Below are 24,163 nucleotides of genomic sequence, written 5' to 3' on the forward strand. Positions count from 1 at the left end.
ATTATTATAATTATAGCAAACAAATAGGTATAGAAGTTAAATATATAATCAGATAAAACAAATGAGAAACTGGTGGTTAACCAAACCTGTATGTCCAGGATTTTATGCGTTGCAGGTGAATTAAAGGAGAAGGTGAATCACTCGACCTGGGGGCATATCGCACTTGGAGGGTGAGACACACTGACACTGCCGAATGATCACAGAGTTAAGGAGAAGAACTGTTGCTAATAAAGCTCGGGGGTCAACTCCTTAATGAAAAGTCCCTGACCCCGCCCTTTCATCACTGTGAACGTTCATAGAAGTTCATAGAAGTGAAAGTGTTGCTTGATCTCTGGCTGATGACGTGTTCTCTGGGAGAGGATGGGGCTTTACAGGACTGCTTGTGGTCCTGAGCTGTCTGATTAGGATACGATGGGGATGTTACCATCACAGTACTGCCAGTTCCAACGGATCAGGGTTCAGCCGGCCTCCTCCGGATCTCCTCCACCACTTCAAGACCAAGTCCCACACCACCACCTAAGCTCTCCAATCCGGTACAGGTAATAAATGTAAAAGACATCTCAGATAGTGACCAATTGGGGACTGAAACTGGTTATGAGGAAAGGGAGAATATGTGGTTGGTCTACAAAACACTTAATAGAAAGGACTCTGTCGTATGTGGACATGCCAGACCTATTCTGGCTGCTCACCCATTTGCCCTAAGTAATGGGGAAGGTTGGATGTGTATATTGGAAAGTTTAACTATGGGGTGTAGCAAAGTGTCACGACAAAGTCTGCTTTAATAAAGAAGGCATTATATCAGTATTATAGCTATGTGTTAAGGTCAGATAAAAACATCATTTATTACATTAGTTAGCCTGTAGTTAATATACTGACACGTTTGATGTATAAGTAGCCAACTACTATAACGTTAGGTAGGTAGCTAACATACCGGTACATACAGCTGTAATGATATGCTATGTGGTTCGTAAGGACAGCGTAGCTAGCAAATTGTCAGCCAACATAACGTGTGAGGTAACTTATTTGAAAAGTCATTACTTTATTTCATTGCTCAACAGTTTCTTAACATTTGTCATAATTAGTTTAACTTCTTGCGACTACAGGGGGTGCTGTTTTCTCATTAGCATAATTGCATTACAGATTAAACGGCTTCCTACTAAATTCTTGCTCGTACAATATGCATATTATTACTATTATTGGATAGAAAACAGTCTCCAGTTTCTATAGGAGTTGGAATTTTGTCTCTGAGTGGAACAGAACTAATTCTACATCAATTTCCCTGACATGGAGTCAGATTTCACACATTTTGGCCCCTGATCTGGAGTCAGTTTAAAGGCCACTGTTATTGCTATGAGGATACGGACACTGCTTACGTCTTCCCCTGGATGTCAGTACGTGATGACGATTTGAATGAAGTCGATTGCACGTTCAGGGGCTGCATAAAAGAGCAAATACCGGAAGCAGCATCCCTTTGCTGCCTGCGTCTTGCGCACAGAGGACATCGGACTCGCCTCCTTCCAAGCGTTTGTTTAGCAAGTAACATTTCTCTGGTCATGTTTTTACTCGTTAGAGGTGTTAAAAACATCATAAGGTAGTTAATTTAAACCGTTTTATAGCAATTTATATCCGTTTAGTGCGATTTTGACCCATTTATTTCTGAGGCACTTTGAACAGCTGGGAACGTTCACAGTTCATGCCGAACGCAGTGTGCATTTCCACATGGCAAGAGGACAGCTTTCGACCAAAAGACGATTAAACCCAAGAAAGGATTCTTTGCCCAAGATTCTGATGGAAGAACAGCTCACAGTAAGAACAATTTATGATGATAAATCGTGTTTCTGTCGAAATATTTTAAACGCATATTTCGCCATTTTGTTTGTTATCGCGTCACTTGGCGAACCCTGTATTGAAAAGTAAGGATAATTTTAAAAATGTAAGTCAGCGGTTGCATTAAGAACTAATTTGTCTTTCGATTCCTGTAAACCCTGTATTTTTTAGTCAAGTATATGATTAGCTTTCAATTAAACTAGATCACTCTGATAGATGACGTCAGACATATTGAGGCTTGATTTCCTAGTATTTTTATTGTGTAACCACGGTTTTGTATGGCTAAATATGCACCTTTTCGAACAAACTGTATATGTATGTTGTAAAATGATGTTACAGGAGTGTCATCGGAAGAATTCTGAGAAGGTTAGTGAAAAAATTTATATATTTTGGCGGTGATTACGTTATAGCGCTCTTTGGCTGGAATCGATGCTCTGGTAACGTTTTCACATGTGGTATGCTAACTTATCGATTTATTGTGTTTTCGCTGTAAAACGCTTAGAAAATCTGAAATATTGTCTGGAATCACAAGAGCTGGGTCTTTCCATTGCTATGCTTTGTCTATGCTTATGAAATGTTTTATTAAGAGTAAATTGGTCATACACGTTGCTCTCTATAGTAATTCTAGTCGTCTTGTGATGGTCGGTGCAATTGTAAACTGTGATTTCTACCTGAAATATGCACTTTTTTCTAACAAAACCTATCCAATACCATAAATATGTTATCAGACTGTCATCTGAAGAGGTTTTTTCTTGGTTAGTGGCTATAAATATCTTAGTTTAGCCGAATTGGTGATAGCACTGAAGTAGTAAGAAACTGATGGAGTTAGAAAACTGGTGTATTTTGCTAACGTGTTTAGCTAATAGATTTACATATTTTGTCTTCCCTGTAAAACATTTTAAAAATCTGAAATGGTGGCTTTATTCACAAGATCTGTATCTTTCATCTGGTGTCTTGGACTTGTGATTTAATGATATTTAGATGCTACTATCTACTTGTGAAGCTATGCTAGCTATGCTAATCAGTGTGTGGGGGGTGGGGGGTGCTCCCGGATCCGGGTTTCTGAGGCAGTAAAAGTTAAGTAATGAATTTGTCTCCGTTCTCGTTGGACTGATTCAACAACATATTTTCCGCCATTTTCTTTAAATCTGAAAATGATGTGAAGCCCCGCCCATTTCCTGAAGAATTGCATTATGGGCCCTAAAGTACGGAGGTAGTGCCCTCTGCGTGTAAATTTAATATGTTGGCGAATTTAGTACGACATCCGGGAACTTTTGGCATGCTAAACTATATCATACTATGACCAATAAGCATACTATAAACTCAAATCACGTCACAAATAGTACGGTTAGTGGGGATAGTATGAGTATTAGAAAACTGATTACCATCTGTAAAGACATCCTATTGGAGGAGATGAGGGGGAGTCTAGGATTACCATCTGAAATGACATCCTATTGGAGGAGATGAGGAGAGTCTAGGATTACCATCTGAAATGACATCCTATTGGAGGAGATGAGGGGAGTCTAGGACTACCATCTGAAATGACATCCTATTGGAGGAGATGAGGAGAGTCTAGGATTACCATCTGAAATGACACCCTATTGGAGGAGATGAGGGGAGTCTAGGATTACCATCTGAAATGACACCCTATTGGAGGAGATGAGGGGAGTCTAGGACTACCATCTGAAATGACATCCTATTGGAGGAGATGAGGAGAGTCTAGGATTACCATCTGAAATGACACCCTATTGGAGGAGATGAGGGGAGTCTAGGATTACCATCTGAAATGACACCCTATTGGAGGAGATGAGGAGAGTCTAGGATTACCATCTGAAATGACACCCTATTGGAGGAGATGAGGGGAGTCTAGGATTACCATCTGAAATGACATCCTATTGGAGGAGATGAGGAGAGTCTAGGATTACCATCTGAAATGACATCCTATTGGAGGAGATGAGGGGGAGTCTAGGATTACCATCTGAAATGACATCCTATTGGAGGAGATGAGGAGAGTCTAGGATTACCATCTGAAATGACATCCTATTGGAGGAGATGAGGAGAGTCTAGGATTACCATCTGAAATGACATCCTATTGGAGGAGATGAGGAGAGTCTAGGATTACCATCTGAAATGACACCCTATTGGAGGAGATGAGGAGAGTCTAGGATTACCATCTGAAATGACACCCTATTGGAGGAGATGAGGGGGAGTCTAGGATTACCATCTGAAATGACATCCTGTTGGAGGAGATGAGGGGGAGTCTAGGATTACCATCTGAAATGACATCCTATTGGAGGAGATGAGGAGAGTCTAGGATTACCATCTGAAATGACACCCTATTGGAGGAGATGAGGGGGAGTCTAGGATTACCATCTGAAATGACATCCTATTGGAGGAGATGAGGAGAGTCTAGGATTACCATCTGAAATGACACCCTATTGGAGGAGATGAGGGGAGTCTAGGATTACCATCTGAAATGACACCCTATTGGAGGAGATGAGGGGAGTCTAGGATTACCATCTGAAATGACATCCTATTGGAGGAGATGAGGGGGAGTCTAGGATTACCATCTGAAATGACACCCTATTGGAGGAGATGAGGAGAGTCTAGGATTACCATCTGAAATGACACCCTATTGGAGGAGATGAGGGGGAGTCTAGGATTACCATCTGAAATGACATCCTATTGGAGGAGATGAGGGGAGTCTAGGACTACCATCTGAAATGACACCCTATTGGAGGAGATGAGGGGGAGTCTAGGATTACCATCTGAAATGACATCCTATTGGAGGAGATGAGGGGAGTCTAGGACTACCATCTGAAATGACATCCTATTGGAGGAGATGAGGGGAGTCTAGGATTACCATCTGAAATGACATCCTATTGGAGGAGATGAGGAGAGTCTAGGATTACCATCTGAAATGACATCCTATTGGAGGAGATGAGGGGAGTCTAGGATTACCATCTGAAATGACATCCTATTGGAGGAGATGAGGGGGAGTCTAGGATTACCATCTGAAATGACATCCTATTGGAGGAGATGAGGGGGAGTCTAGGATTACCATCTGAAATGACACCCTATTGGAGGAGATGAGGGGAGTCTAGGATTACCATCTGAAATGACATCCTATTGGAGGAGATGAGGGGGAGTCTAGGATTACCATCTGAAATGACACCCTATTGGAGGAGATGAGGAGAGTCTAGGATTACCATCTGAAATGACACCCTATTGGAGGAGATGAGGGGGAGTCTAGGATTACCATCTGAAATGACATCCTATTGGAGGAGATGAGGAGAGTCTAGGATTACCATCTGAAATGACACCCTATTGGAGGAGATGAGGAGAGTCTAGGATTACCACCCGAAATGACATCCTATTGGAGGAGATGAGGAGAGTCTAGGATTACCATCTGAAATGACATCCTATTGGAGGAGATGAGGGGGAGTCTAGGATTACCATCTGAAATGACATCCTATTGGAGGAGATGAGGAGAGTCTAGGATTACCATCTGAAATGACATCCTATTGGAGGAGATGAGAGTCTAGGATTACCATCTGAAATGACATCCTATTGGAGGAGATGAGGAGAGTCTAGGATTACCATCTGAAATGACATCCTATTGGAGGAGATGAGGAGAGTCTAGGATTACCATCTGAAATGACATCCTATTGGAGGAGATGAGGAGAGTCTAGGATTACCATCTGAAATGACATCCTATTGGAGGAGATGAGGAGAGTCTAGGATTACCATCTGACATAACACCCTAGTGGAGGAGATGAGGAGAGTCTAGGATTACCATCTGAAATGACATCCTATTGGAGGAGATGAGGGGAGTCTAGGATTACCATCTGAAATGACACCCTATTGGAGGAGATGAGGAGAGTCTAGGATTACCATCTGAAATGACATCCTATTGGAGGAGATGAGGAGAGTCTAGGATTACCATCTGAAATGACACCCTTTAGGAGGAGATTGTAAACATGTATTGTAAATGTATTGGAAACGTGTATTGTAAATGTATTGGAAACGTGTATTGTAAATGTATTGGAAACGTGTATTGTAAATGTATTGGAGACATGTATTGTATATGTCTTGTAAACGTGTATTGTAAATGTATTGGAAACATGTATTGTATATGTCTTGTAAACGTGTATTGTAAATGTATTGTAGAAGTGAATTGTGTATGTATTGGAAACTTGTATTGTAACCATGTATTGTAGAAGTGTATTGTACATGTATTGGAAACGTGTATTGTATATGCATTGCCTGGTTCCTCATAGCCTGGTTCCTCTCTAGGTTTCTTCCTAGGTTTTGGCCTTTCTAGGGAGTTTTTCCTAGCCACCGTGCTTCTACACCTGCATTGCTTGCTGTTTGGGGTTTTAGGCTGGGTTTCTGTACAGCACTTCGAGATATTAGCTGATGTACGAAGGGCTAGATAAAATAAACTTGATTTGATTTGATATTGGAAACGTGTATTGTAACCATGTATTGGAAACGTGTATTGTAACCATGTATTGGAAACGTGTATTGTAACCATGTATTGGAAACGTGTATTGTAACCATGTATTGGAAACGTGTATTGTAACCATGTATTGGAAACGTGTATTGTAACCATGTATTGGAAACGTGTATTGTAACCATGTATTGGAAACTTGTATTGTGATGTTATTGGAATGTACTTACTATATTTGCATAATCATTGTGAATGTGTCTGTGAAACTGGCTCTGAGAATTTGTCATTCAACATAAAACCACATAAATGTATTTTATGAATATATTGTACAGTGTTGGCCTGTTAGAGGTTCGTGAGAGAGACTGAATATCAACACAACCTCCTCAGTCTGTCAGCAGCTTTTTTTGTTGAAACAGGAAGTAAATTTATAAGGAAGTAGAGGAAAGGGTCTCTTATTATAGCTCAATCGTGCCACTACTTCGCTTCACCTCCGTTCCTCCAGTAAGACTAACAAAGACCTAGCAAGAATAAGGTTGTGATCTCTGTCATTTTCCTTCAAAATAAAAGTCCTGCAGTGATGATGAAAAATAATACAAATGGTCGAAATTTGTAACATTTTATGAGGAAATGTTAGCAGACTTGAATGTTGTTTAACAATATGAAAAAAGCACACATAATATTATAGCATTGACATTTGTTAACAGCATTAAAAGTATATTACTAGATAGTTGCCATGGTAACAGCAGTAATACAAATAACCAAACATTATCCAAGATATCCAACAGAATAATCCAACATAAATCCAAGATGGCGTAGCAGTCAGACATCTTTGTCCTGTCGTGTCCCTTGTATATATCTTTTTATATCTTTTTCTTCACATTCTTTTAAAAATATTTTCTTAAACCTCAATTTCTAAATACTCTCCTGCAACCAGCCTCACCCAATGTGGCGTGGATCAGTTTTTTTAATCTAAAGTATTTCTACTTACTTCGGATCTGGAATCCCTCAACTGAAGCTAGCCAGCTACCAGCTATCAGTCAGCAAACCACTGCTAGCGGTCATCAGCTAACCTTTAGCTCGGAAAGCTCTCTCCAGTTCGTACAACGTGACTCAAACCAGAGCATAACGGACCTATTTTTCTCTCCATATCCCCGGATTCCTACCGCAAACTCGGAACATTTTCATCTGGATCCTCGCAACTAGCTAACCGCAATACTGGTTCATAGCATTTGACAGACCAACACTTCACCAGTCTTCTTCTCTCTAAACTGAGACCTTGAAACTGAGATATCTCGTTCTAAAAACATCATCTGGGCTTGCTGCCAAATTACAGCTACTGATAGTGAGGATTTGTACAGTCAGCCACTTGATGAACACACATTGGTTTATAGAACAGCACATGAATAAAATACAGACATTTGTTAAAAGAAAAACAAACATAATTTCCCTAACAATAATTTAAGTGTCTTTGTCCACAGACTAGGAGACAGGCCTCAGCATCTTCAGATTAGGTGGAGAAGTGTCTTTGTCCACAGACTAGGAGACAGGCCTCAGCATCTTCAGATTAGGTGCTACAAGACAGAGGATGGAGGAGAAGGGAAGAGAGAGATCAGAAAGTACAGAGAAGAATGAGGAGTGAGAGACACCTGAGATAATGATGTGATGATGGTTCTATGATACACCTGAGATAATGATGTGATGATGGTCCTATGATAGAACTATAATAAGATACATTTATTACAGGCAGCAACACAAAAACATGCTTCCATTCTGAAAAAGACTTTCTCTTTGATCTGGGTAGCTATGTTTTTATTTGACCTATATTTAATCATTCCACATATTCAAGGGAGGGAGAAAAGAAAAGGGTCTTACCTAGATTCACTCAAGTACTTAACAAGATGGTGTTCATGTTCACTGAGAGCTTTGAGACAAGCTCCCATCACTTCTGGTCCTTTAGGGAGGACTGCATTCAGTAGTTCTCTCATTCGCTCCTGTTCAGTTGTTTCAGCTGTTATTCTGGAGTACTCTTCATCACCAATCATGTCCTTTGACCGCAGAACATCTGCTATCGGCTTTGGGTTTTTGACTCCCTGAATGAGTACAGCCCTGTGTTTCTTCAGAAACTCCTCAGCAGGAATCCCAGAGAGTGCTAATGCTGAAGGGGGGTGAATTAAATGACAGAGTGAAAATAATACAAATATACAGAATACATTTTCCAAATATTCCAAAACATAAATCTTATATGCAACAAGGTAATAAAGTAATACTGTAAAAAACAGAATGTCTTATGTTTGGGGCAAATCCAACACAACACATCACTGAGTAACTGCCTCCTTATCTTCAAGCATGGTGGTGGCTGCATCATGGTATGGGTATGCTTGTCATCAGCAAATACCATAGAGTTTTCAGGATGAAAATAAATGGAATGGAACTAAGAACAGACAAAATCCTAGAGGAAAACCTGCTTCAATCTGCTTTACACCAGACACTGGGAGAGGAATTCACCTTTCAGCAGGACAATAACCTACAACACAAGGCCAAATCTACACTGGAGTTGCTCACCAAGAAGGAATGTTCCTGAGTGGCCAAGTTACAGTTCTGACTTAAATCTGCTTGTAAATCTATGGCAAGACTTAAATGGCTGTCTAGCCATGATCCTCAACATATTGACAGAGCTTGAAGAATTATGAAAATAATAGTGGGCTAATATTGTACAATCCAGGTGTGTAAAGCTCTTAGAGACTTACCCAAGAAGACTCCCAGCTGTAATCGTTGCCAACGGTGTTTCTAAGTTTTGTCTCGGGGGGCTGAATACTTATGGAACGACTATTTTAGGCATTTTATTTCTATCAATCTAAATATATATATTCTTGGACATTACAGAGTATTTTGTGTAGATTGTTGACAAGAAATGACGATGAAATCCCTTTTAATCCCACCTTGTAACACAATAAAATGTGATGCAGGTACTTTTGCAAGGCTCTGTATTTCTGTCTGAATGTTCTATATCATTACACCCCACTGAACATGACTCATGAAGACCTTCATCACTCCACTGAACACGACTCATGAAGACCTTCATCACCCCACTGAACATGACTCATGAAGACCTTCATCACCCCACTGAACACGACTCATGATGACCTTCATCACCCCACTGAACACGACTCATGATGACCTTCATCACCCCACTGAACACGACTCATGAAGACCTTCATCACCCCACTGAACATGACTCAAGAAGACCTTCATCACCCCACTGAACACGACTCATGAAGACCTTCATCACCCCACTGAACACGACTCATGAAGAACTTCATCACCCCACTGAACACGTCTCATGAAGACCTTCATCACCCCACTGAACACGACTCATGATGACCTTCATCACCCCACTGAACACGACTCATGAAGACCTTCATCACCCCACTGAACATGACTCAAGAAGACCTTCATCACCCCACTGAACACGACTCATGAAGACCTTCATCACCCCACTGAACACGTCTCATGAAGAACTTCATCACCCCACTGAACACGACTCATGAAGACCTTCATCAGTGTTCTTCATCACAACTTGAAGATATGTTAGCTCTATAGCCCGTTTTATAAACCTTGTCCACAAAAACAAACTTACATGTTGGATGAGAGTCTTTGCTGTATTCGTCTGAAAGACAAGCAATAGAAAATATCATAAAACATTTTAATAGCATCTGTTAGAAAAGGACATTGATGATTGACATACTGTTCATGTATAGTATTTCTTACCTTTTGATACCACTGATTTCCATACTGTCCTCTCATCATCCCCGATTAACTCCATCTCAATGTCAACCCCTGTGTTTCTCATGATCATCTTACAACAGCTTGGTGTGGTGTCTGCAGGTAACAGCTGAATCTTCTGTAGGAGGCCATATGGTGCAACGATTGAGACAACAGACAGAGAGAGAAAGAGTGAAATAGAATGATATTCCTGTTATTCATATACAATATGACAGATTCATGTCCTCAGCCTGATAAAACTGCACCTCTGGATTGATGGAAGTGGAGTGGGGATTCTTGAGTGCAAACCAACTGTTCAGCTTTAAGGACCCGTTTGGACTTGACAGGACCAATTCTGAATATCCTTGGGACAGCTGATTTTTCTCCCGTTCCTGAACAGCCTACAAAATGAGCAATGTAGTACAGTCAGAACAATGTAGTCTCATAATTTACACAACATGCAGCTCACTGAGCAATCCATTTTTGTCAACAACAAAAAATGTGTACACTACTGTTTTACTATCCCTATTTTACCCGGATATTATGTTAAAGGTGTACCAGGTAAGTTGACTGAGAAGAGATTCTCTTTTACAGCAACGAACTGGGGAAGAGTTACAGGGGAGAGGAGAGGGGGAAAATTAGCCAATTGGAAGCTGGGGATGATTAGGTAGCCATGATGGTATGAGGGCCAGATTGGGAATTTAGTGAGGACACCGGGGTTAACATCCCTACTCTTACGATAAGTGCCATGGGATCTTTAGTGACCATGGAGAGGACACCCGTTTATCGTCCCATCTGAAAGACAGCACCCTACACAGGGCAATGTCCCCTTCACTGCCCCGGGGCATTGGGTTCTCCTCCGACCAGAGGGAAGAGTGCCGTCTACTGGCTCTTCAAATGAATGAGACAGAAATAGATTTCTCACAGAGCTGCATGTTGTCTTTCTAATCTAGAGATTTTCAACAAACTATCAGCTTTCCTTCAGTAAGTTTCAACATACTGTTGTCACTTCAATGATAGTGCCTCACCTCTTTCTGACTGGAGTTTCTGAGGAGCAGGTACAGCCGTGAAATTACTGTTGACCTTTTTACTGCCAAATAGAGGACCACGTCACAGTGGACATCTATGTTCCAAGAAAAGATATAGCTCAGTATAACAGAGATAGTTGAGAACTTGGGATGGAGAATCTTAGCATGGAATCTGGTGACCTCATGCACTTCCTCTAAAGACACTCCATGTTCCTCTACATGAAGAATCTTCATCTCATTCCTTAGGGAAGGGTTGGTCCCTGAACAACACAATAAAAGGAGACAGAAAGACAAATATTGTATTATTCATCCTACTAAAACACAAATAATAGTCAGTACCAGATCACAGTAAACTCAAACTCCCAGAATAGTTCATTCATTAACTCAGGAAGTGAAACTCAGTTACATGGAAATGTCTTTCTGAATACTATTTCTATATGGTTTTACCTAAACAGACAAAGTGTGGCAGATTAACTTCCTCCAGTTCACCTAACTCCATAGTGATGTCCAGCAATGGACCACCTTGTGTGTACTGCATGTCTTTCAGAAGTTGACTGTAGGGTTCCCAGTTCCTGAAGTGATACTTCAGAATGACATCTCTCTCACACAGCCAGCGGAGCCCAGACACTGTGCACTCATAACTCCCTTTGGGTGTCCTGTGTCTGAGGCAACAACAAGATATGGTAGAGAAGGTCAATCGTCAAATGGAGAGGTTGGATTAGAAGACTATTCCCAAAGGTAATGGGGAAATACACTAGCAAGTGGAATGAAATGTTAAAAGTAGTTATTTTACCTGAACATTGTCACTCCCTGGACAGTGGAAGTCAAGGGTTCAATCTGAAGCCAGTGTGTGGAGTCCTGAACAAGGACAAGAATATCAGTAATACATAAGGGGCCTGTTTCCTGGACACAGATTGAGTCTAGTGCTGGAATGAAAAGCATGCTCAATGGAAGTTTCAATAGAAAGTTCTTTAAGGTCCAGGACTAGAATTAATCTGTGTCTGGGAACCTGGCCCATTAACCAAAGTAACTAATATAATGTATTTATTCAAAGTTACATGGAATGCTGGTGATTTATCAATTAAACTGTCTAATGACAAAATATGACAGCAGCTAAAATCCTGCATGTCTACAAGCAGAACACAGGATTGTCTATATCCCAGGATGAATGGTTGGTTGGTACACACCTGGCTTTGAGACTGTGTTATATTACTAAAGCAGAACACAGGACTGTCTATATCCCAGTATGAATGGTTGGTCAGTACACACCTGGCTTTGAGACTGTGCCTGACTCCTGCAGGTATGTAAAAGTAAGAATTGACATTATGACTTACCTCAACATGGTCACAAGTCTTACAGCTCTGAGGAATCCCTGAAGTCAAAAGTAGCTGTTATTTAAACTGGACAATCTCATGGAATAATGAATTAATAATTATTAAATAGATAAAAATGAATGAATAAAAGTGAATATAAGTGAGCAACAGTTTCTAAATATACACTCATTAGCATACCATAATCTGACATTAGTGTTATATTAATTAATGTTTGTGGAAGCAGGAAACAACATCGTTCTGGTCCATGTTTTGTAGATGTTGGGGTCTGATTTCTGGTAGATCCTACTAGGATGAGAGCTTAAAGGTAGAGTCAGCTAAATGATGATGTACGAGCAGCACCACAGATATTGTGATGAGCAAGATGCCTGACTTCTCTCTCACAGTCACACACAGTATCTGCCCATGTGGAAGGGTTCTCTTCACTCTCTTACAGCGTGTTAGTCACGGAATCAAAACAGCAGAGAAGTTTAGCCTTGTGATCCAACACTCTTAGTTGTTGTAGAAATTGACCCACTATGCTGTTTACTTTGTGCACCTACGTCATATCGCTGACTCTACCTTTAAACACTCACATTTCTCAGGTCCAGACTTGATCCAACACTCTCCACCGGGGTCTCTGGTGTCCTCAGGTCCAGACTTGATACAACTCTCTCCACCATGGTCTCTGGTGTTGGTAAAGCAGAAGGATAGACAGTGATTAAACTAAATATAACTTCTAAATGCTTGATATGGCATATAGCATTAAAACACACCACTACTACTAATCTAACTGTCTGTAGGTCCAACAGAAAACATTAAAACACACCACTACTACTAATCTAACTGTCTGTAGGTCCAACAGAACACATTAAAACACACCACTACTACTAATCTAACTGTCTGTAGATCCAACAGAACACATTAAAACACACCACTACTACTAATCTAACTGTCTGTAGGTCCAACAGAACACATTAAAACACACCACCACTACTAATCTAACTGTCTGTAGGTCCAACAGAACACATTAAAACACACCACTACTACTAATCTAACTGTCTGTAGGTCCAACAGAACACATTAAAACACACCACTACTACTAATCTAACTGTCTGTAGGTCCAACAGAACACATTAAAACACACCACTACTAATCTAACTGTCTGTAGGTCCAACAGAACACATTAAAACACACCACTACTACTAATCTAACTGTATGTAGGTCCAACAGAACACATTAAAACACACCACTACTACTAATTTAACTGTCTGTAGGTCCAACAGAACACATTAAAAACACCACTACTACTAATCTAACTGTCTGTAGGTCCAACAGAACACATTAAAACACACCACTACTACTAATCTAATTATCTGTAGGTCCAACAGAACACATTAAAACACACCAGCACTACTAATCTAACTGACTGTAGGTCCAACAGAACACATTAAAACACACCACTACTACTAATCTAACTGTATGTAGGTCCAACAGAACACATTAAAACACACCACTACTACTAATCTAACTGTCTGTAGGTCCAACAGAACACATTAAAACACACCACTACTACTAATCTAACTGTCTGTAGGTCCAACAGAACACATTAAAACACACCACTACTACTAATCTAACTGTCTGTAGGTCCAACAGAACACATTAAAACACACCACTACTACTAATCTAACTGACTGTAGGTCCAACAGAACACATTAAAACACACCACTACTACTAATCTAACTGTCTGTAGGTCCAACAGAACACATTCAAACACACCACTACAACTAATCTAACTGTCTGTAGGTCCAACAGAACACATTAAAACACACCACTACTACTAATCCAACTGTCTGTAGGTCCAACAGAACACATTAAAACACACCACTACTACTAATCTAATTGTAGAAATGATTCCAGAGGAAACAAATGATAAAACATTGCTATGACTCACCTCTGAATGTGATGGTCATCTATCTGACACAGAGTCACTGAGGAGGAGGAGTAAACCCAAAACCCAGGATAGAGGGGTTCAGTGAATGTGGTGTGTTCTGTGTAAAGGTGTGTCAGTGTATCAGAGGAGGACACACTATAGAAGGACAAAGTTCCAGCTGGCCAGTCCAGATACACACCAACTCTCTTAGAATGAGGATGAAGGATGATACTGCCGACTCCAGCATGGTAAAAGTCATAACTACTATGATAGCAGTATAAACACCAGGACTCTCTATTGGCTCCAATCAAACTGTCATCCTCCCCTCCCTTCCTCTTCATTCCTTTGTACACCACGCCAGCCCCGGCACCCTCCATCTCCACCTCCCAGTAATAACGACCTCCAGATAAGACTTCTCTGCAGAGAACTTGGAGATAACAGTCAAATCTGTCTGGATGGTCTTCATAATGCTGCTTCTCTTCCACCCGTGTCACCTTCCTGTTCCCCTCAGACAGTATCAGGTTTGGGTGTGCTGTATTTGGGTCCAGGGTGAGATGACAGGCATCTGTCGACAAAAGGAGAGTTTAATCAAACCACATCTTCATATAAAATGTTGTTTTGTAGGAACAGAACAAGTATTGCTTAGTTACTATATTACTATAGTTCTGAATATGCAGTTAATTAGGATTAAAGAGACTTACATTTCCTCAGCCCTGATTTCAGCCTGCACTCTCCACCATGATCCACACTGTAGGAGAAACAGGTTATTGAGTGACATAGACCTAATAAAGCAGTCAACATTTAAACCATATTGTTGTGTTCTGGTGCACTATCCAAGTTCATTACTAGAGACATACAGGTTTTCTATCCTACCTACTGCATACAGAACGGAGTACAATTCATTACTAGAGACATACAGGTATTCTATCCTACCTACTGCATACAGAACAGAGTACAATTCATTACTAGAGACATACAGGTATTCTATCCTACCTACTGCATACAGAACGGAGTACAATTCATTACTAGAGACATACAGGTATTCTATCCTACATACTGCGTACAGAATGGAGTACAATTCATTACTAGAGACATACAAGTATTCTATCCTACCAACTGCATACAGAACGGAGTACATTTCATTACTAGAGACATACAGGTATTCTCTCCTACCTACTGCATACAGAACAGAGTACAATTCATTACTAGAGACATACAGGTATTCTATCCTACCTACTGCATACAGAACGGAGTACAATTCATTACTAGAGACATACAGGTATTCTATCCTACATACTGCGTACAGAATGGAGTACAATTCATTACTAGAGACATACAGGTATTCTATCCTACCTACTGCATACAAAACCGAGTACAATTCATTACTAGAGACATACAGGTATTCTATCCTACATACTGCGTACAGAATGGAGTACAATTCATTACTAGAGACATACAGGTATTCTATCCTACCTACTGCATACAGAACGGAGTACAAATCCAACAGGATATCAGAGATGCAGAAGAAGAGTATTCATGTGGTGATGATGTATGCTGTGATGGAGTGCTCAGCCTGCTGAGTAAACTTCCTCTTAATTCTACCATCATGTCCTCATGTTACTGACCCTACTACACTACATATGACACAACCGCTGCTCACACTATTAGGACATCTATTCTGACTTACTTCAGCTTCATCAGTTTATATGTGGTATCCACCAGAGCAGCTGAAAGCAGTTCCCCTGCAGAGTCTCCTGGGTGATTGTAGCTCAGGTCCAGCTCTTTCAGGTGGGAGGGGTTTGACCTCAGAGCTGAAGACAGAGCAGCACAGCCCTCCCCTGTGACCAGACAGCCAGACAGCCTACAGAGAGACACAAAACAGCTGTCTAGGTTGATGTACTGGTGTCAATCATCTTGTAGGATAGTTTAGTTTAGGTAGTTTAGCTGCATAAGTGTTGCTCTCCACTTTCTGGAGGATCAAGTTTTGAAATCAGTGGAATTAGAGTCTGATAGCTAAAGAGATGGAGGAAACACCCGTCTCTGGATTACATCTTCAAACTAAGGGCAACCGTGGCATGGAATTCATGACAGGGAGACGCGTCCATACACGATGATGTATACAGGTAAGATAGTCTAGAGTTAGCTAGCAAACATTACAATTTCAGATATTACACATTTTCTAATTTTGACAGAAAGTGGTTTAATTTCGAGCTAAAGTGTACTGTTAGCTAGCTAGCTGATGTTATTATTAGTTTCCCAGAGCCATTTGCTGTTCTAGTTAGAGCCTAATGTTAGCTAGCTAACATTGAACATGGTTGGTTAGCTCCCAGCACTGTTTATTGTTTAACTAGCTAACGTTGGCTGGTAGACTCGTTAGCTAACTTTACGTGAAGTGTGTACAACATCCGTTGAACATGGCCGGTGTCAGTAAACGTCTGCAAAAAAGCGTAATGAAATTGTTGCCAGCAGGGCTGGTTAGGCTGTTTTCATTTTATCCAGAGGTAAACAAATCATCGGCCAGAGGGTCAAGTGTGCACTTCGAGAGGACAAAGAGGGGTGGGGCAAAAGGTCAGGGTGAAAGTGTGAATGATAACATTGTGCATGACACAAGTAATTTTTTACAACAATTGTTTACAGACAGATTATTTCACTTGTATCACAATTCCAATGGGTCAGACGTTTACATACACTAAGTTGACTGTGCCTTTAAACAGCTTGGAAAATTCCAGAAAATTATGTCATGTCTTTAGAAGCTTCTGATAGGCTAATTGACATCATTTGAGTCAATTGGAGGTGTACCTGTGGCTGTATTTCAAGGTCTACCTTCAAACTCAGGGCCTCTTTACTTGACATCATGGGAAAATCAAAAGAAATCAGCCAAGACCTCAGAAAAAAGATTGTAGACCTCCACAAGTCTGGTTCATCCTTGGGAGCAATTCCCAAACGCCTTTAGGTACCACGTTCATCTGTACAAACAATAATACGCAAGTATAAAGACCATGTGACCACGCAGCCGTCATACCGCTCAGGAAGGAGACGCGTTCTGTCTCTTAGAGATGAACGTACTTTCGTGCGGAAAGTGCAAATCAATCCCAGAACAACAGCAAATGACCTTGTGAAGATGCTGGAGGAAACAGGTACAAAAGTATCTATATCCACAGTAAAACAAGTCCTATGTCGACATAATCTGAAAGGCCGCTCAGCAAGGAAGAATCCACTGCTCCAAAACCACCATAAAAAAGCAAGAATACGGTTTGCAACTGCACATGGGGACAAAGACCATACTTTTTGGAGAAATGTCCTCTGGTCTGATGATACAAAAATAGAACTGTTTGGCCATAATGACCATTGCTATGTTTGGAGGAAAAAGGGGGACGCTTGCAAGCCGAAGAACACCATCCTAACCGTGAAGCACGGGGGTGGCAGCAACATGTTGTGGGGGTGCTTTGCTGCAGGAGGGACTGGTGCACTTCACAAAATAGATGGCATCATGAGGGAGGAAAATGATGTGGATATATTGAAGCAACACCATAAGACATCAGTCAGGAAGTTAAAGCTTGGTCGCAAATGGGTCTTCCAAATGGACAATGACCCCAAGCATACTTCCAAAGTTGTGGTGAAATGGCTTAAGGAAAACAAAGTCAAGGTATTTGAGTGGCCATCACAAAGCCCTGACCTCAATCATATAGAAAATTTGTGGTCAGAATAAAAAAGCATGTGCGAGCAAGGAGGCCTACAAACCTGACTCAGTTACACCAGCTCTGTCAGGAGGAATGGGCCAAAATTCACTCAACTTAGGCTACCCGAAGGCTACCTGAAACGTTTCGTCCAAATTAAACAATTTAAAGGCAATACTACCAAATACTAATTGACTGTATGTAAACTTCTGACCCACTGGGAATGTGATGAAAGAAATAAAAGCTGAAATAAATCAATCTCTCTACAATTATTCTGACATTCCACATTCTTAAAATAAAGTGGTGATCCTAACTGACCTAAGACAGGGAATTTTTACTTGGATTAAATGTCAGAAATTGTGAAAAACTGAGTTTAAATGTATGTGTATATAAACTTCCGACTTCAACTGTAATTCTCCATACTGGCCAATGATTATAACTGCGATTCTGATCCAACCATTTATTCATACTTTGTTGTGTTCTGGCCTGAGAGGATGGAAGTTAAATATGAAGCTAAATGTAGAAGGCTCGTGTTAACTAGCTAACGTTGACCATGAATGGAAGTTAAATATGAAGCTAGATGTAGAAGGCTCGTGTTAACTAGCTAACGTTGCCCATGAATGGAAGTTAAATATGTAGCTAGATGTAGAAGGCTAATGATAACTAGCTAACGTTGCCCATGAATGGAAGTTAGGCTAGCGAGCAAGCATTTTAGCCAGGTAGCCTAGGACAACAAACAAGAAAAGCGTGTACTGTATGACAGAGTGATAGACCGTGTACTGTATGACAGAGTGATAGACCGTTTTGTCAACATGACAGAGAGGAGGATGTCATTGGTGTTTCTCTACAATTAGGGTGAGTCAACATGGTTTTTCTACTTGTACGAACGCGCACACACAGACATCAGTACCATGAACCGTTCTTTGCAACGTGCAGTAACTCTCTGTGGTTCTAAATTAATAGTTGTTTAGTCGTCCAGAAATGTCGGAAACATGAACTTGCTTGACCATGCTGTAGGTCATGTAACTGTCTGTTAAATACAATACGCTTTGTGGACTTAACCGGACAGATGTTGCTCTCTGGTTTTGTGATAAAGACAAAGGTGTGGTTGAATTTATTCTGCCGCTGTGTCTTCTTATTGTCTCGGACTTGGTAATTATATATTAATAACAGTGATTTTACCCACGCACCGATACTGGTGGGACCTCATAATTGGCGTGGATGTAATGTGGACACCCCCGCTTTAGGCTTCTGTAGGACTGAACCTGTTGATGTAAGAGCTACGGAATGTTTTAATTATAGGCTATGTCCGGGCGTTCTCCGTTGTATTTTACAATCTGTATCATGTCATTAAATATCAGCCACTATCGAGAACCACGGTCAGTAATACCCACATACATTTATAACTGTCACTTTAGTGTTCGTTCTCCTCAATTTGTAGCTTACATTGTTGCATCATTCCATTCTGTTGTATAGGACCCCACCTATTCAACCTCTATTGTACACTTTTTTACACCTTCCAATGTTTCATGGATTCAACTTGAATATGAACATTTTCAGGATGAATCAAACCGCTGTATTTATTATTTATCAATATATTTTCGTGTGAAAACGCTGTTGAATGAAACCTCCACCAGTAAATCTGTTGGCCAGCAAGTGGGTGTTTTCAGTGATTAAATGACATTTATTCAGCGCACGCGAGGGAACCACGTCTGCAAAGCCCGTTATGCAACTTAACAAGGTAAGTATGAATATAAACTAATGACAAGTACGTAGGAAAGGCGTGCATAAGAAGGGCGTAATTTCGTAAAATTGGAATAGTGCCCTTAGTGAATACACACATGCACTGCTTGAGTTCCCATGAGGTGCGATCAGTTTATCTCGCCCGTTGTACCGGGTCTTCTATTCAGAAGAAGAAAGGTGTGCCGACAACGATTGAACCAGTGGGTAACGTTACGCAATGGTGCACTGGACAATTTATCGAGCGCACAGCAGTGAGCAAAACGGACCACCACTTTCCTGATCCGTGTCGCCAGAAAGCATTTTCAACGTTGATTTAGCCCCACATTCAAATAGTTTCTATGCCCATTGTTGCTCGTCACTTTACTTGACTGACTTGTCGAAACAGAGTGTTTTCTTTAGTGACAGCTTTACATAATTCCTGAGTCATTTCTTCTAACGTAGTTTCATCATGCGGATAATAATCATGATAATGCGCTATCCGTCGCCTTTACCAATAACACCCTACATCATAGCCCTGTAGCCTATAACATCACATTGGATCATATTGATTAGGCTAATCAATACGAATCAACACCAATGTAAATAAGATGTGACTTATCATTTTGTAAAGTTGACCACAGTATTGTATTAACTTAACAATTATTCAGACGTATTTCCCTTAAATCATCTGTCTCTCTATGAAAGCCTAACTTCTCCACAACACTTTTCTACATAAAATTATAAAAGAACGTAACAAACCTCAGATGTTTTTGTCTTCTACCCGTAAGGTCCATTTCTTCCTCTAGGTCCTTATACGTATCCTTCCTATGTTGAGATATGAGGTGGTGGAGGGAGGGAGAGGTGGAGGTGGAGTGGGAGAGAGGGAGGAGACAGGTGGAGTGGGAGAGAGGGAGGAGACAGGTGGAGAGGGAGAGAACTTGAATGGGAGAAACTGAGAAACTCCCCAAATACAGGTGTGCCATGCTTGTAGTGTCATACCCAAGAATACTCAAGGCTGTAGTCACGAGTATTCTTGCTTCAACAGAGTACTGAGTAAAGGGTATGAATACTTATGTACATTTACATTTACATTTAAGTCATTTAGCAGTAAATGTGATATTTTGGGTAGTTGTTTTTAAAATAAATTTGCAAAAATGTCTGAACCTGTTTTTGCTTTGTTATTGTGTGTAAATTGATGAGAGGAAAAAAGCATTTTAATCAATTTTAGAATAAGGCTGTAACGTTTCAAAATGTGTTAAAAGTCAAGGTGCTGTATCTCCATGAAGACCGACAGGTCCCTGTATAGTTCCTCCTTTCCAGTGGTCCAGTGGTGGGAGAAGGAGATTATCGTTGAGGTCTACATTTTCATCGTGACTATGTACATGGTTGGGGTCACTTCCATTTTAATTCCAGACAATTCAGAAATTAAACAAAATTATAATCCAAATTGTCTTCATTAAAAAGCATTGAGGAGAATTGGAATTAGAATTTCAGTCTACTTCCTGAATTGAGTGGAATTTAAATGGAATTGACCCCAACCCTGACTATGTATTGGTTTACCAACATTTCTCAATATATTTTTCATTGATGAATTCTCACACCCAGGGGCCATTTAAATCAAATGTTATTGGTCCATACACATATTTAACAGATGTTATTGGTCCATACACATATTCAACAGATGTTATTGGTCCATACACATATTTAACAGATGTTATTGGTCCATACACATATTTAACAGATGTTATTGGTCCATACACATATTTAACAGATGTTATTGTGGGTGTAGTGAAAATGGTCTAAAGTTGGCAGGAAGGGGAGTGTGTGTTTGTCTGTGTGTTTGTTCTGTTGTGTCTGTCTGCGCTTGTGTCTGTCTGTCTGTCTGTCTTCACATATATCTATATTTCTTAATTATTTTAGATTTGTCGGTATTGTTAGATACTACTGCACTGTTGGAGCTAGGAACACAAGCATTTAGTTTAGCAGCTGTGAAAAGGGTTGAGGGTTTGAATGGTGCATCAGAAGAGTCCATCGTGGCAGATTGGCCTACACTGCAGGATGCAGGGGTTTCCTTTCATCAGCAGGATCCTGACATTTTAAAGGTCAAGAAGGTGGACTTTGTGGCCTCTATAGCTGTGGTAATTAAGGGCACTGCCAAGGTGAAGAGAAGGTGGACTTTGTGGCCATTATAGCTGTGGTAATTAATGGCACTGCCAAGGTGGAGAGAAGGTCCAGGAAGATAGAAATCTCAGGTTCTAGAGCCGTACCACCCTCTCAGGTCCTAGAGCTGTACCACCCTCTCAGGTCCTAGAGCCGTACCACCCTCTCAGGTCCTAGAGCCGTACCACCCTCTCAGATCCTAGAGCCGTACCACCCTCTCAGATCCTAGAGCCGTACCACCCTCTCAGGTCCTAGAGCCGTACCACCCTCTCAGGTCCTAGAGCCGTACCACCCTCTCAGGTCTTAGAGCCGTACCACCCTCTCAGATCCTAGAGCCGTACCACCCTCTCAGATCCTAGAGCCGCACCACCCTCTCAGGTCCTAGAGCCGTACCACCCTCTCAGATCCTAGAGCCGTACCACCCTCTCAGATCCTAGAGCCGTACCACCCTCTCAGGTCCTAGAGCCGTACCACCCTCTCAGGTCCTAGAGCCGTACCACCCTCTCAGGTCCTAGAGCCGTACCACCCTCTCAGATCCTAGAGCCGTACCACCCTCTCAGATCCTAGAGATGTACCACCCTCTCAGATCCTAGAGACGTACCACCCTCTCAGATCCTAGAGCCGTACCACCCTCTCAGATCCTAGAGCCGTACCACCCTCTCAGATCCTAGAGCCGTATCACCCTCTCAGATCCTAGAGCCGTACCACCCTCTCAGGTCCTAGAGCCGTACCACCCTCTCAGGTCCTAGAGCCGTACCACCCTCTCAGGTCCTAGAGCCGTACCACCCTCTCAGGTCCTAGAGCCGTACCACCCTCTCAGGTCCTAGAGCCGTACCACCCTCTCAGGTCCTAGAGCCGTACCACCCTCTCAGGTCCTAGAGCCGTACCACCCTCTCAGGTCCTAGAGCCGTGCCACCCTCTAAAGTCCTAGAGCCGTACCACCCTCTCAGGTCCTAGAGCCGTACCACCCTCTCAGGTCCTAGAGCCGTACCACCCTCTCAGGTCCTAGAGCCGTACCACCCTCTCAGGTCCTAGAGCCGTACCACCCTCTAAAGGTCCTAGAGCCGTACCACCCTCTCAGATCCTAGAGCCGTACCACCCTCTCAGGTTCTAGAGCCGTACCACCCTCTCAGGTTCTAGAGCCGTACCACCCTCTCAGGTCCTAGAGCCGTACCACTCTCTCAGGTTCTAGAGCCGTACCACCCTCTCAGGTTCTAGAGCCGTACCACCCTCTCAGGTTCTAGAGCCGTACCACCCTCTCAGGTCTTAGAGCCGTACCACCCTCTCAGATCCTAGAGCCGTACCACCCTCTCAGATCCTAGAGCCGTACCACCCTCTCAGGTCCTAGAGCCGTACCACCCTCTCAGGTCCTAGAGCCGTACCACCCTCTCAGATCCTAGAGCCGTACCACCCTCTCAGGTCCTAGAGCCGTACCACCCTCTCAGGTCCTAGAGCCGTACCACCCTCTCAGGTCCTAGAGCCGTACCACCCTCTCAGGTCCTAGAGCCGTACCACCCTCTCAGGTCCTAGAGCCGTACCACCCTCTCAGGTCCTAGAGCCGTACCACCCTCTCAGATCCTAGAGCCGTACCACCCTCTCAGATCCTAGAGCCGTACCACCCTCTCAGGTTCTAGAGCCGTACCACCCTCTCAGGTTCTAGAGCCGTACCACCCTCTCAGGTTCTAGAGCCGTACCACCCTCTCATGTCTTAGAGCCGTACCACCCTCTCAGATCCTAGAGCCGTACCACCCTCTCAGATCCTAGAGCCGTACCACCCTCTCAGGTCCTAGAGCCGTACCACCCTCTCAGGTCCTAGAGCCGTACCACCCTCTCAGGTCCTAGAGCCGTACCACCCTCTCAGGTCCTAGAGCCGTACCACCCTCTCAGGTCCTAGAGCCGTACCACCCTCTCAGGTTCTAGAGCCGTATCACCCTCTAAAGGTCCTAGAGCCGTACCACCCTCTCAGATCCTAGAGCCGTACCACCCTCTCAGGTTCTAGAGCCGTACCACCCTCTCAGGTTCTAGAGCCGTACCACCCTCTCAGGTCCTAGAGCCGTACCACTCTCTCAGGTTCTAGAGCCGTACCACCCTCTCAGGTTCTAGAGCCGTACCACCCTCTCAGGTTCTAGAGCCGTACCACCCTCTCAGGTCTTAGAGCCGTACCACCCTCTCAGATCCTAGAGCCGTACCACCCTCTCAGATCCTAGAGCCGTACCACCCTCTCAGGTCCTAGAGCCGTACCACCCTCTCAGGTCCTAGAGCCGTACCACCCTCTCAGGTCCTAGAGCCGT

The 24,163-nt window shown here is 42.2% G+C and overlaps 2 protein-coding genes across 2 annotated transcripts in view; one reads left to right on the forward strand and one right to left on the reverse strand.

The window, feature by feature from the left end:
* The window catches only part of LOC139577797 (NACHT, LRR and PYD domains-containing protein 5-like), a 138,331-nt gene that overhangs the window by 80,155 nt on the left and 34,013 nt on the right, over positions 1-24,163 (forward strand). The gene's annotated exons all lie outside the window — the stretch shown is intronic.
* LOC139577788 (NACHT, LRR and PYD domains-containing protein 1 homolog) lies at positions 6,883-13,116 on the reverse strand. Its single transcript, XM_071404962.1, has 10 exons — positions 12,977-13,116; positions 12,405-12,442; positions 11,864-11,928; positions 11,518-11,732; positions 11,071-11,330; positions 10,309-10,443; positions 10,049-10,181; positions 9,918-9,947; positions 8,153-8,435; positions 6,883-7,851 (listed from the first exon to the last, which is right to left on the reverse strand). The coding sequence occupies exons 3-10, from the start codon at positions 11,869-11,871 to the stop codon at positions 7,845-7,847; spliced, it is 1,071 nt and encodes a 356-aa protein (XP_071261063.1). The 5' UTR covers positions 11,872-11,928; positions 12,405-12,442; positions 12,977-13,116; the 3' UTR covers positions 6,883-7,844.

The sequence above is a fragment of the Salvelinus alpinus genome, chromosome 6 (genome assembly GCF_045679555.1).
Source record: "Salvelinus alpinus chromosome 6, SLU_Salpinus.1, whole genome shotgun sequence".
Taxonomy (NCBI): domain Eukaryota; kingdom Metazoa; phylum Chordata; class Actinopteri; order Salmoniformes; family Salmonidae; genus Salvelinus; species Salvelinus alpinus.